At 43.4% G+C, this 12,834-nt stretch overlaps 1 protein-coding gene across 3 annotated transcripts in view; it reads right to left on the bottom strand.

Moving 5' to 3' along the window:
• The window catches only part of UBE2F (ubiquitin conjugating enzyme E2 F (putative)), a 49,038-nt gene that overhangs the window by 24,312 nt on the left and 11,892 nt on the right, over window positions 1-12,834 (bottom strand). Inside the window, exons 3-4 of one of the 3 annotated variants that reach the window (XM_032480648.1) lie at window positions 10,688-10,717; window positions 7,050-7,115 (exon numbers count right to left, since the gene is read on the bottom strand). The exons of 1 other annotated variant lie outside the window; for it this stretch is intronic. In XM_032480648.1, coding sequence (XP_032336539.1) covers window positions 7,050-7,115; window positions 10,688-10,717 — 96 coding nt within the window. The remainder of the gene's footprint in view (window positions 1-7,049; window positions 7,116-10,687; window positions 10,718-12,834) is intronic. One more of the 3 variants, XM_032480649.1, reaches the window with a different exon arrangement.

Here is a 12,834-nt window from a genome sequence, read left to right as displayed (position 1 = left end):
TCTTGCAAGGAAAAAAAAAACAACTCAGAAGGCAGTAGAATGATATCCTTAAAATGCTGGAACTGTCAGCTTAAGAATTCAACATTCAGCAAAGCTGGCAAAATTCACCATCAGCAAATCTGCACTACAAAAAAAATCCAAGAATGTTCTTTGGGCAGAAGGAAAATAACAGATGGGAACTCAGAGCCACAAAAAGGAATGAAGGTTGTAAACAGTAAAAATGTTGATAAATACATAAAGAAAATATAATTACCTATAACAAAGATAATAACAATGTATTCTGGGTCATAACAAATGTAAAGTAAATGATACTATAAAATAAAGGTTTGGATGGGGAATTGGAAATATACTATTACCTGTCTGAGCTTCCACTTTAAGAGCCAGAAAAAGAAGAGCAAATAAACTTAAAACAAGCAGATACGAGCAGAAAACAAAAAATACTAGAGGAAAATCAATGAAACCAAAAGCTGGTTCCTTACAGAGATAACAAAATTGATAACCTCTAGCTAACTTGATCAAGAAAACAGAAAACAGACATGTTCAATGGCAGGAACTGAAGAAGGGATACCGACACAGACTCTACAGCAGAACTTAAAAGGGTGAGAAGATATTAAGAAAAACCTTATACCAATAAATTTGAAAATGTAGATATGAACAAATTCTTTGAAAGACAAAAATCACCAAAGCTCATTCAAAAATAAGAAACCTAAGTAGCCCTGTATCTGTTACAGAAACTGTATTCATACTGAAGCTCTTTCCACACACACAAAATGCTAAACCTTGGTGGCTTCACTGGTGAATTCTGCTATTTCATAAAGAATTAAAGAGTAATTCAACACAAACTCTTCCAGGAAATAGAAGGAACACTTCCCCATTCATTCTAGGAAGGGCGGGGAGGGAAAGGGAGGAGAAAAAACTAGAGCCTTATCTTGCACCACATGCCAAAAAATAACTCAGAATGGTTCAGAGACCTACCTTTAAAACCTAAAGCTATAAAAAACTACTTAAAAAAAAAAAAGGGAAATCTTTGCATTTCTTAGGGGCAAAGATTTCTCAGGACATAAAAAGCACAGCTATCTGTGTTCGTTTTGTACCGCTGCTATAATAAATTACTACAAACCCAGCAGCTTAAACAATACAAACTTATTATCTTCTGTTGGTCAGAAGTCCAAAATAATCTCACTGGGCTAAAATGAGAGTTGGCAGGGTTGCACTTCTCTCTGGTAGCTCTAGGAAAAACCCATGTCCTTTATCTTCCAGACTCAAGACGCCACACATACTCCTTGGCTCAGGGCCCCTTCTTCCATCTTCCAAGTCAGCGATGGCCAATAGAAATAATAACAACACAGGCAACAACATGGATGAACTGCAAAAGCACTGTGCTAAGTGAAAGAAGCCATATACAAAACGCTACATACTGGTCGGGGCCATTTCTATGACATTCTGGAAAAGGCAAACGGCAGGGCAGACAGAAATCAGATCAATGACTGCCAGGGGCAGGGGGTGGGGAGAGGAGACTGACTACAAAGGGGCCCAACTTTTGAGCTGATGGAAACATTCTCTGTATTGTCTTGATTGTGCTTACACACTGTATGTGCCTGTCAAAATGCAAAGAATGATCCACCTAAGAATGGGGAATTTACTGTAAGTTATACCTCACTAAACATGATTTTTGAAAAAGATAAAGATGAAGCCTGCTACATAAAAGACACCAACAGGCGGTACAGGAAACTGAGAGTACCAGCAATGTTACAATGCCAAACGTTTAACATTGAAACAGCATGTCACTTTTTGATACTTTATATACAGTATATACATTTTTACTGGTGGCCATCAGAATGTATTTTTAATCACAGTAACGAATGGTTTTTAAAACAGCATGGCAGACATTTAATTTCATACCCCCTCCCAGAAGCCTGAGCATCCCAAGAGAGAATGTGCCTCAGAGTTTTACATGTGAGACAGAGGGCATCACATGTGAGACAGGGCACATCAGATGACACATCACCTACTCACTAAGACGGTGAGAAAGACACATCATATCCACAGTGGCCTTGGAAGGAGCCAGGAAGAGCAGGGAATGCCTTCCTAACAAAAGTTAGCTGATGCCAAGGCAGATGACCGGCTGTCTTAAGAGCTAACACCACGTTTCCACATATAAAAGGAGAAGAAATGCTACCTGCATAGGATTATTTGAAAGAAAAGACTCCAACAGGAAAAAGTCCATTCCTCTTCAAATTTATCCCCTCACAATGGGTTTCCATAGAAAGCTAGAAATCAACTCGAGAGAACCAGGGATGAGAGCACACATTGTGTGTGTCTGAAGCTGACATACTGACGGTAAACTATACACAAACTACCATGAGACTGCGGAGGTGGTTAAGACAAAGGCCTGCTTCAGTGCCCTGGTCCATCTCCATACCTTTCAACACATCTGCGATTATTTAAACGTTCCAAAATGTTCACGTGTGGAACCAAACCCATGTTTCCGGCTTACCAACTGTATTTCTCAGAAATTGGGATCTTACTCTATGTCATATTCAGAAACTTTTCGTTCTACTTGAAAGCTCTGAAACAAAGCTAAGAATAACCAGCAATCACTCGTGATGAGGATAACAGGTAAAACAATTAAAAGTTCATGCCTTGGCGGAAGCTGCACTTTCATTATCATGCTCAACAGTTAGGGAGTTTCTATACATTAATTGTTCAAATTAAGAAAACAAACAAAAAAAACAAACACTTGCCCAGGAAGAAAACTCCAGGCCCAGGCTGCTTAACTGGTGAATTCTATCAAGAATTTGTGGGAAAAAATACTACCAACCTTACACAAACTCTTGTAAAGACTTCATACATCCCACCAGGTTAGCATTACCCTTATGTCAAAGCCAGAAATTACAAGAAAAAAAAAATACAAGCCAATATTTTTCATGAATATTGACACAAAATTCTGTAACAAAGTATTAGCAAACTGAATCCAGGAATACAAACGATGGGTAATACATCATGGCCAAGTAGGATTTATTGTAGGAATACAAAATTGGTTTAACATTCAAAAAGCAATGAAGTGTAATTCACTATATTTTCAAAATAAAGGAGAAAAATCCTAAGACCATCTCAACTGATGTAGAAAAAGCATGTGAAAAAATTCACACATTCATGATAAAAAAACTCTCAGTAAACCAAGAAAAAAAACCTCTTCAAATTGATAATTTGTTTAAAAAAAAAACAACCCAAAAAACCTACAGCTAACATCATATTCAACGAATAATGAACACTTTTCCCCCAAAGATCAGGAACAAAGCAAAGACATGTGCTCTCACCACTTCTATTCAACACTGTCCTAGAGGCCACAGTCAATGCAGTAAGAAAACGAAATCAAAGGCATACATACATGAGGAAGAAGTAAAAATGTCTTTATTTACAGATGCAATGATCATGGACATAGAAATCCTAAGAATATATTAAAAAGCTGCTAGAATTTAATACATGAATTTAGTAAGGTCACGGGACACATGATCAGTATATTAAAAAATCAACTGTGTTTTTATACACTAAAAACAAGTAAAATGAAATTTTTAAAATATCATTTATAACAGCTTCAAAACACATGAAATACTTAGTGACATATTTAACAAAGTATTTGTAAGACCTGTACACTGAAAACTACAAAAACCTGCTGAGAAACTGAAGAGCTGCATAAATGGAGACGTTTACTCCACTCATGGCCTGGCAGTGTCAGCATTAGGAAGTCATTTCTGACCGAACTGATCTAGAGTCAACACAGCCCCAGTCAAAACCCCAGCACTGGGGAAATGCAAATTGAAACCAGTGAGATACTATCTCACCCTCCGATACTGTCCGTACATAGAACAACGGCAACTTACACGCTGCTGGTCAGTGTGTGAACAACCAACCGCTTCAGAAAGTTTCTTAAAAACTTAAAATTACATCTTTCTCATGACTCAGAAACTTCACTCTTAAGTGGAATTGAAGAGGAATGAAAAATATGAGTAAAAAAGGATGACATGAGAAAGTGAAGAGCAGTCTTGCTCATAACAGCCGAAAGCTGGAAAGAGTTCAAATGTCCATCAGTAGGGAAATAGATCATTATGTCAAATTCATCCAACACCACACATGAATTTAAAAACATGTTACATGAAAGAAGCCAGAGACTAAGAATACATACGTAAGGTTCTATGTACATGAACTTTAAGACCTGACAAAACTACTCTACGGGAAGGGGCATCAGAAAGCAGCTTTGGTCGTGCAGTGGGGGCGAGGAACTGACCGCGTGGAGGTAGAGGGGGACTGTGGGAATGCCCGAAATATCTTTACTGGGGTTATGGTTACTGACTGACTCGCTGACACCATAAAGTTAAGGCCACACTCAGCTCCACGTGGCTCCATCATAAACACAGTGCCCAAGAACTCAGGGATGTGTATCCATTTTGCAAAAAGCTATACAGTTCAAATTAGTACATTTTATTGTTTGTAATTTTATACCTCAGTAAAATTTATTTAAAAACTAAAAACTAAAATTAAAATCAAGTGTCCATGGTCCCCTCTATCTAAAAGCTCCTACGTCACGGGGGCAGGCTGAGGGGACCCCCACAAGGCAGCTGGGCAGCCACAACCTGGCCCAGTCTCCAGACCGTCCCTCTAACTTCACAGGTGATCCAGCGGGCATTTCAGCCAGTCTTTAGATTCTCGCTTTGTTTCGTTTCATTTCATTTACTGGTATTGTTTCTTGTTGTGTGAGTTAATGTGGAGACTTTTCCCCCCTAAATTCGGTTCTTTTCTTTTCTTCTATCACCAAATTACATTTCTATCTTTTCTATGAAGAGTACATTTTTTCCCAAGCATGAGGGACATTCCAAAAACAAACAAATTATAAAAATGTTCCCAAGTATGAAGAGGCACTACTGTGCCAGGAGCCACACACAGAAGAGCTTTGAGCTCCAGATGCAGGGGCACTTCTCCCGCCCTCACCAGCGAAATGTCTATATCTTGGATGTTATTTCATTTTCAAACTCAGCCCCAGCATTACTGGCTGCAAATGAGCCAGTTTCAAAACCATCTGCTCCATACATGGTTAAAACTTTCCCACTTAGGCCTCGCTCTCCTATCTCTGTAGTTTTTCTTCAGTACTAAGAGGAGCACAACTCCAAAGGTTTTGAAAACCCAGGATACTGGGAAAGTTTTTAGGGTTGGCAGATCTCTACCATGCTTCTCTTAGTAACAGAGGGCAAGAACCACAGCAGCTGACTCGCTGACACCACAAAGTTAAGGTCACACTCAGCGTCACGTGGCTCCATCGCAAACACAAGTGCCCAAGGACGCAGTAGACACAGGCACCAGGACACAGTCACTCTTCTGATGGAGCAATGAGCACCAAAACTGTACCAAACAGCTGGGCAGCATTTCAAGAGTAAGATCAAACATAGTGTCATAATCTCAATAACATCCATGTAATTCAGTAAAATAATTCATGTAGAAGAAAAGGAACACTTATGCAGAGGTTGGACTTGACACAGATTCACTCACTAAGACAACAATGAGCCAAGGTCTCTGAGCAGCTGAGAACCACAAAGCCCAAACTTGGGCAGGGGGAAGAGCAAACAAATCCTTAATAGACACTGAAAATGCCCTAAAAAGGCAGAGGGAAGAAAATATTTTTACTTAGTAAGCAGAGAACCAATCTTTATCCCCACAATAATTTCTGAAAACACTCTGCACTGCTTAACAGTAATGGTAAACGACGTTCATAACGGTGATCTTCAGTCATCAGGAAACATCAAAGCGTGCTCAGCAGCACCCGTTGCGAAGAGCAGCAGAAGCTGCAACGTGCTTATGAAGGTGGGCAAAGAATGGTTATAACCTTCACCAACTCACTGCCTCACTTGAAAAGTCCTGAGCACGCGTCCTCTCCCGAGGTCAGGCGTGTGGAACGCCCACTTCTAACGGCGGAGTTCTGGCGTAACTCCACCCTAACGCTCACTCATCGTAGAAATGGGTATGTCCCAGAACCATCTGTAGAACCACTACACAGATTAAATGAATTTTTTAAAGTTTTCCAGTACATTTTGAAAATAGAACTTCTCCTGTTATTATACAGCTCTTCCACAGGAAAAAAACACTCCGCCTACAGGGAGACAACAGCAGGGCTTACTGTGGGCTCATTATCACCTACTGAAATTCCGTACTTTCTCTCACTTTTTAATTAGCTAGCAACTCATTATTCTAAGTTTCTCACTCCATCTCCATCCCCCAAATAAAAGTAAACCCTCCGTTTCCTCCGTAACACTCCCTTTCCTCCCCTGAATCCCCTGTGTCCTGCTTTCTTCCTCCCACCCAGCCTGCGGCAGTGCCCCTGGCCATGGCCCGATATCTGCCGTGGCGTCAATGCCAGTGGGCCGGTGTCAGAACCCGCAACTCTGGGAGCTGCACTGTAACCAGGAAAACACAAGTCCTCCCTTGTGCAGAGCAGTGTGGCCGAGAAATATTCACCCGCCTGGAGCCGAGACGCTTATCAGTGCTAACGAGGACAGCTGGTAATCTGCTAGCTTCCTCGTGCCAGACCCTGAGCTGAAGGGCTTCGCACACTTTATCTATCTGGTCCTCGCAACTGTCCCCTGAGATAGGTTCTGTTTGATCCCCACTGTGTAGCTGGGGGGGGCTGCAGCTGGGAGAGGTTATTAAGCAATTAATTTAACCCTGGTCACACTGCTGCTCAATGGCAGAGCAGGATCTGAACCAGCTATGATTTCAAAGCTCACATCTTTACCACACAGCAGCCGCCTCCGTCATCATTTGCTTGAGCCGCTCAAGTCCGTGCCCAGCTACTGGGGTCAACACCAAATGACTCAGGTTCCCCTACTATGCTTTCCCTGACTACAAAGCGCACATCTCACCTTCCTACAGAATGGTCATTACTGTCGTAACTTTCAAAAAGTTAGAGGACAAATCAAACCAAAGGGTATAGATTTGGAAAGCCTTCAGAATCTGCTGCTTGAAAACCACTTTAATACGTACACATGTAAGAATGTTACCTGGGGTTACAGTTAGCTGAAAGCAATGAAGCTTGTTTGGATCAGGAAAATGCACTTTGCACGTACCTGCAAAAGAAACAGCACGTCAGGAGGGTCTGGTGCTCAGCAGCCGCTCTCGCGCGGGGGGCCAGCCAGGAAGCGCACGGGAGGTGTGACGGTGCTGAGGGGTTACAGGGTAGACCAGGAGATTCACCCTCACTATTTGATGACATCTGTGCTAAAATCAGTGCTTTTTGCCATGTGTCTTCTTCCTTACAGTTTTTTACTAGTTAATTCCAAACTGACATTTTATCTTTCAACCTTTAAATGGTCCCTAAAAACAGAGACCTTTCCATTCATTTCAAGAATGATGCTATTTTACATGAAAAGAAACCATACCTCAGGGAGATGCATATATGTGGGCAAAGGCTACCTAAACGCAGGAAAACCAGAAAAAGAGCCCTGGCCAAACCTGTGGTGTGTTCACCTCGCATCAGCGGACCCACCACAGCAGAACGGAAGTTAGAGAGCTGCGCCACCTAAGTTAGATCACACCCAGGCCACAGCACTTCTTAAAAATGTCTCCACAACCTGACCAGGAACTCAGCCCGACCTGAAGCTCTGCTGAGTTGGACAGCAACACCCACTGCCCAGGTGCACAGCACCGAGGGGTCTGGGTCAGGACAAGGAGTTCGCACAGGAGAAGGGCTACTGTGATGTGCTGCAAACTGGGCAAGCTGGCCATAGCCTCCATCCGCCTCCTTCAAACAAATGGTACAGAAGACGGGTAAATACCCAAAGAATAAATACAGAAGGAATATATGGAGAAATTGTCTATATTTTATACACTTGGAGAATATCATGCTCAATTCCTTGGGTCATCTACTGACTGTATGTCTTTCAAGCCCTGCTGAAAATATTTGCCTAGGTTTACATGGTATGAATTTTCATCAAAAATAGGACGATGCAAATTGAGCCTTGGAAATGGCCTTAGAGACCAACATCATGGATTGTGACAGATGACATGAAGGTCCAGAGAGGGCTGGTGACCAGGTCATCAACAGAAGGAAGTTTAATTCCCAAATTAAAAGCTAGTCCATGACTCCATATCATGTCTCATGTCATTACTTCAGGAACACGCCAGGTGTGGCACACAAAACCAATGCGGAACTGTCAGCGGGGTTCTCTTTTGACCAAATCCCTCAGAAAGTCACTGCAGAGCGAGAGGTAACTCAGTCTGGAGGAGTAGGAAGGAGCCTCAGAGAGTACACTGTCATTTCCCTTGTTTCAGAAAAAAAGAAACCAGAAGCCGGGGAGTTCAAGGCTTTCGCCCAAGCCGCACAGTTGAGAAGTGTGGACTAACGTGCATAGGCTTCGTGTTTTCTAGTCTTTGCCTGAAAAGATACGCGCATTTTTCCAGAGAGGCGACTGCAGCAGAACCACGAGAAGGGCTCGGGAGGCGCGTCACCAATTCCAGCCAGCACCACTCGCTTGTTGTTAACGCCTAGTGCTCTCCTTTGGTTGTTTACTAAAGGTGCGGGTGCAGAAATCAGCCCCTCTCATCTAGACTGGCCCAGCAAGAATAAAAAATCATTAAGACAGATTAAGAAACAATAAACTCCTGAAAAGAACCAAACACTTGCAGCTAAAAACAAGTCTTAAGTTCTAATAATGACAACAAAAGGTTACAAGTCGGGTTCTGGTTTCAGTTCAATGTAGGGGCTGTAACAGAACTGCAGAATTAAACTGTTCCTCTATTGGTACGCAAGGGCTAAGACTTTCAGAGAATTTCCATCTATCTGGAAGAGATGTTCTTCACTTTCTGAGAGCAGAGAGACTTCTATAAAGCCGCGTGCACAGAGCTCCAAACCAGCTCTGAGTGGCTACCAAGCAGCACAGCTGTGCGGCAAGTTCTCGTGTTTGCCTTACTAAGTATTTTAGAAAGGTTATTGATCAAGTAGTAAAGATTTAGTTTTTGGTGGCTTGGTTCCTCTTTAGACTGAGGTGCATAACAGTGGAAAGCCTGGCTTACTTGTATAAACTGACATATTTCCCCCCACTTGGACAGAGAGAGTGGGTCGGGAGAAAAAGAGAAAAGAAGGCTGTTAACACGTAGCTTTTAAAATCTGACACCGTGGCTGTAAGGGCCAGAAGATGGGTCATGCCTTTTCAAACCAGTTATTTAGTTAAAATGCTCGTTTGAAAGTCAATTACAGTTTTACTGTTCTTAAACCAAATTTTTAGATAAAGTTAAACTATACAGGCGAAAAACCAACAATCTTTGTAAGGTTCACATATAAGGACAAAATGAACCATGTGTAAGTTGGAAGTTTTCTGTGGTCTTTGATTAAATGTCTGCATTTTGTATAAATGTTCAAGCTGAGGGGCCGGTGGGAAGATATGACGGGAGTGGGAAACAGAAGGATCAGTTCATTTTACTTTTTTATTAGATTATTACATAACCTGAAATAATGAGCCCATCACCCAGCGTCAACATTTCGCCCGTCTTGCTTCATCTGCCCCACCCACACACACCGTTACTTGTTTTCCTGGAATGATTTAAAGCAAACCATCTGTAAATACTTTAGTAGGTGGAAAGACAACCTTTTAATAGGATCCCAAGATATTTCCTTCTAGCTCCGACTAGGAGAAAACTTTGAAGTCAAGCAATCCAGTGACTTAAGACTTTTTCTGACTGAAACCCACACTAAGAAGCATATTTCATAGCACAGCCCACTATACTCATACATAATACTATATATTAAAAACAATTTTTCAACAAACAATGTGTACTTACCCTTCCACACTGATCACACAACCATTTAAGGGTTGCACCCCACAACTATCTTTCCAACTTGAGGTGGAAGTGGGATGGGTCCTCTGTCACCCTGTCAGATGGGCCCCCACATCAAACTCCCTGGAGCGCTCGTCCAGACTAGGAGACTCACGTATGAAATAGTTCACTCAGCAATAAATATCCTCAGCCTCAGGATGAGTTTTAACCAAGTAAATGATTAAAGAGTTCTAATTCAAAAAAATACTAAAATGGTCGAAGCTCGCAGACTTTGATGGTCTTATAATATAAAGGACTTGGGAAGGCATTAACCAGAGGGGGGAAAAAAAACCGCTGACACACATCACCAGTTAAGCGCCTAGTAAGTGCGCTGGCTCACAGGCGAGGGCGGCACCATCAGCCCCGTGTGTCTGAGCAGGAAGGACAGAGCAAGCCGAGGGGACCTGGAGACATGAAGTCAACATGGTTTTCCCACCTCATGCACAAAGATCAATTAAAATATGCACTTTCTGGATCAAAAAGGTGATATTGTAACTAACAAAAATAGGACCATCCATCATTGATTTCTATACCCTTTCACTCAAAGAGGACATGGGACAGAATGCTGTACAAGAGATACAAACCCTAACCAGACACACCCCGGCTACAATTAAGCACCACTGAGTCACATCCAGAGAGACAATAAACACCTCCTTTTCAGAGCCTCGGAAAAAACTCTGCTACCTGTTTGCACAAAATACGTGTTTATTCCTAACATACATTAAAAAAAAGCTTTTTCCTATGCAAAGTTATTAAAACATAAAACAAGCTTCTCCATGCAATCATTTTACAGCATTTAATGTGTGATTGGGGACGCTGTACTTACAAGGTAAGTTAGCTTCAAGTTCTGCAACCTCTGTAGAAACAAAGAAATTAGTATTAGTGTTAGTGTCAGTTACTCCACAGAAAATCACCAGCTCCAGACTGGCAACCCCCCCACAACACTGAAGGGAAAATGAATACACTAAACTAACGGGAATCTACAGTTGGTCTAAAGTTTAGATTTTACGCCACGAAGCTGCTTTCAAATACACAGAGTGACGTGCAGGACGTCAATAAGTGCAGTGAAGGGCCCTTGAAAACTTACTTTAGTACAAATGAAAATCGTTAAAAATTAACACAGAAATCACTTACAGGTAAACAGTCACTAAAGCATTTTTGAAAATCCTGTTCGCCCAAGTAGTGGAACTGCTGCCCTCCAAATCTGATTTCTACTTAAACCTGCGTCTTCCACTTTTCCCAGATCTGTCTTCCCGTGAGGGCTCGCCCAGTTTGTGCTTGAACTTTGCCCTCTCCCCACTGCGGGCCGGAGTGCTGCCCAGCTGTGCACGGTGATGCCGCCGCAGTCCCCTCCTCACAGCTGCATTCCTTGGCACCCGCGCTCTCCTCCAGGGCCTCTTCTATCAGTCACTCATTCAGCGTTCGAGCCCGGCACCCCTCTGCCAGGATAAAGCCACAAATCTCCCACCCATCCCACTATTAAAGAGCTGAGGTCTAGGGGAGCACCCAGAAATGACCAGGCCGGCAAGTCGTCAGTGCCTCTGACATGACATGACATAACATAACACGTTCTGGGTCCTGAGAGCACGGAGACTCCCTCCAGCTGCAGAGACTCAAGGGAGGAGGAGGTTTTGGGGGCTGGGCTTTAAAGACCAAGTAGAATCCAGTCCTGCAGAGGCGGGGAACAGGGTACTCTAAGGAAATAAGTCAGCAAGGTGCAAACGCACAGAACACAGACAAGCACAGACACCAGAAGGCGTACAGTGCAGCCTGAGCATTGGAAAACAAAGCCGAAAAACAGGGGCAGGAGGGCTGCGGGCCCTGAGTGCACAGTTGAGAATTCTAAACTTTATTCTGCAGCAATAGGGAACCAAGGGAGATTTCTAAACAAAAGTTTCTATGCTTTGCTTCAAGAGGACAACTTTAGAAAAGGCAAAGCAGAGGCCAGGTGACCTGTGAGGCGGGGGCTCTGACAGGCAGTAAGGACTCTGGCAAAGGCAGAGAGAGTCAGGGTACCTGACAGCAAAGAGGATGAAAGGATCTGCCACCTGTGTGGGATGGGGGAGGAGTCAGAGATGGCACCGAGGGCTGATGTCTGGGGTGAGGGTGTCGAGGGCAGGAGAGTTGACGTCTGGGTACATGACCAAGGCTGGGGGGCCCTTGAGAGTGATGCCACCAGACATCATGAGACTAACAAAGGGGAGAGACCAGTGAGAAGAACGAACTTTGGCAGAAAGCACAGAGGACGGGGCGGGGAAAGTGACCTTCAAGAAACAGGAGGAAAAGCAGGAGAGATGAGTAGTGATTCAGTACAGCACAGACTGGTCCAGGGGATGAGGTCCGAGGCAAGGCCACGGGATATGGATCACGCCCTGCTAAGGGCATTCAAAACAGCAGAAAGGCAAGTGGAAACCAGATTACAAAACACTAAGAAACAAATGGATGGTCAAGATATGGAAGCAGTGGGAAGGACGACTGCTCAGGTGAGGGGAGTGGGAACGGGTGGGGATGGGAGGGGACAACAGAGGCCTCGATATTTGCAAAGCTGAGTGCATTAGTGGGAAGACTGGCAGATGGTCTGTTCTGAGGCTCAGGGTTTAGGAAGCGCACAAGCCCTTTGATATCAGCTGTTTTGAGGCTCTTGGTAGAGACAGGTGGCCCGTTGAATGTATTAGCTCTGGGGTCCAGACACTTGGAATGGGTATCCAGAAAAGCGAGGTGGGGTAGAGGAGGGAGGAGGCAGGGAACGGAAAAGGGACAAGCTTCGTGATGCAGTGAGAGCCAGGGAGTCCATCCTCTTGTTAGTCCTGTGTTGTAGTATTAAAATACACGCACTTCAAAGAGAGTGACAATGACCCTATGGAAGGTTCACTACCATCACACTGAAGATGACCACGGTGAGCCTTAGTTTCATCTTTCTGAGTGGTCCACTCTGGCTGGCCCTTTCTGAGAGCAGGGCACTGGGTAAAGAAA

The sequence above is a fragment of the Camelus ferus genome, chromosome 5 (assembly GCF_009834535.1).
Source record: "Camelus ferus isolate YT-003-E chromosome 5, BCGSAC_Cfer_1.0, whole genome shotgun sequence".
NCBI lineage: Eukaryota > Metazoa > Chordata > Mammalia > Artiodactyla > Camelidae > Camelus > Camelus ferus.
Note: the sequence above shows the minus strand (reverse complement) of the source record. Positions and strands in the feature narration are given on the sequence as shown.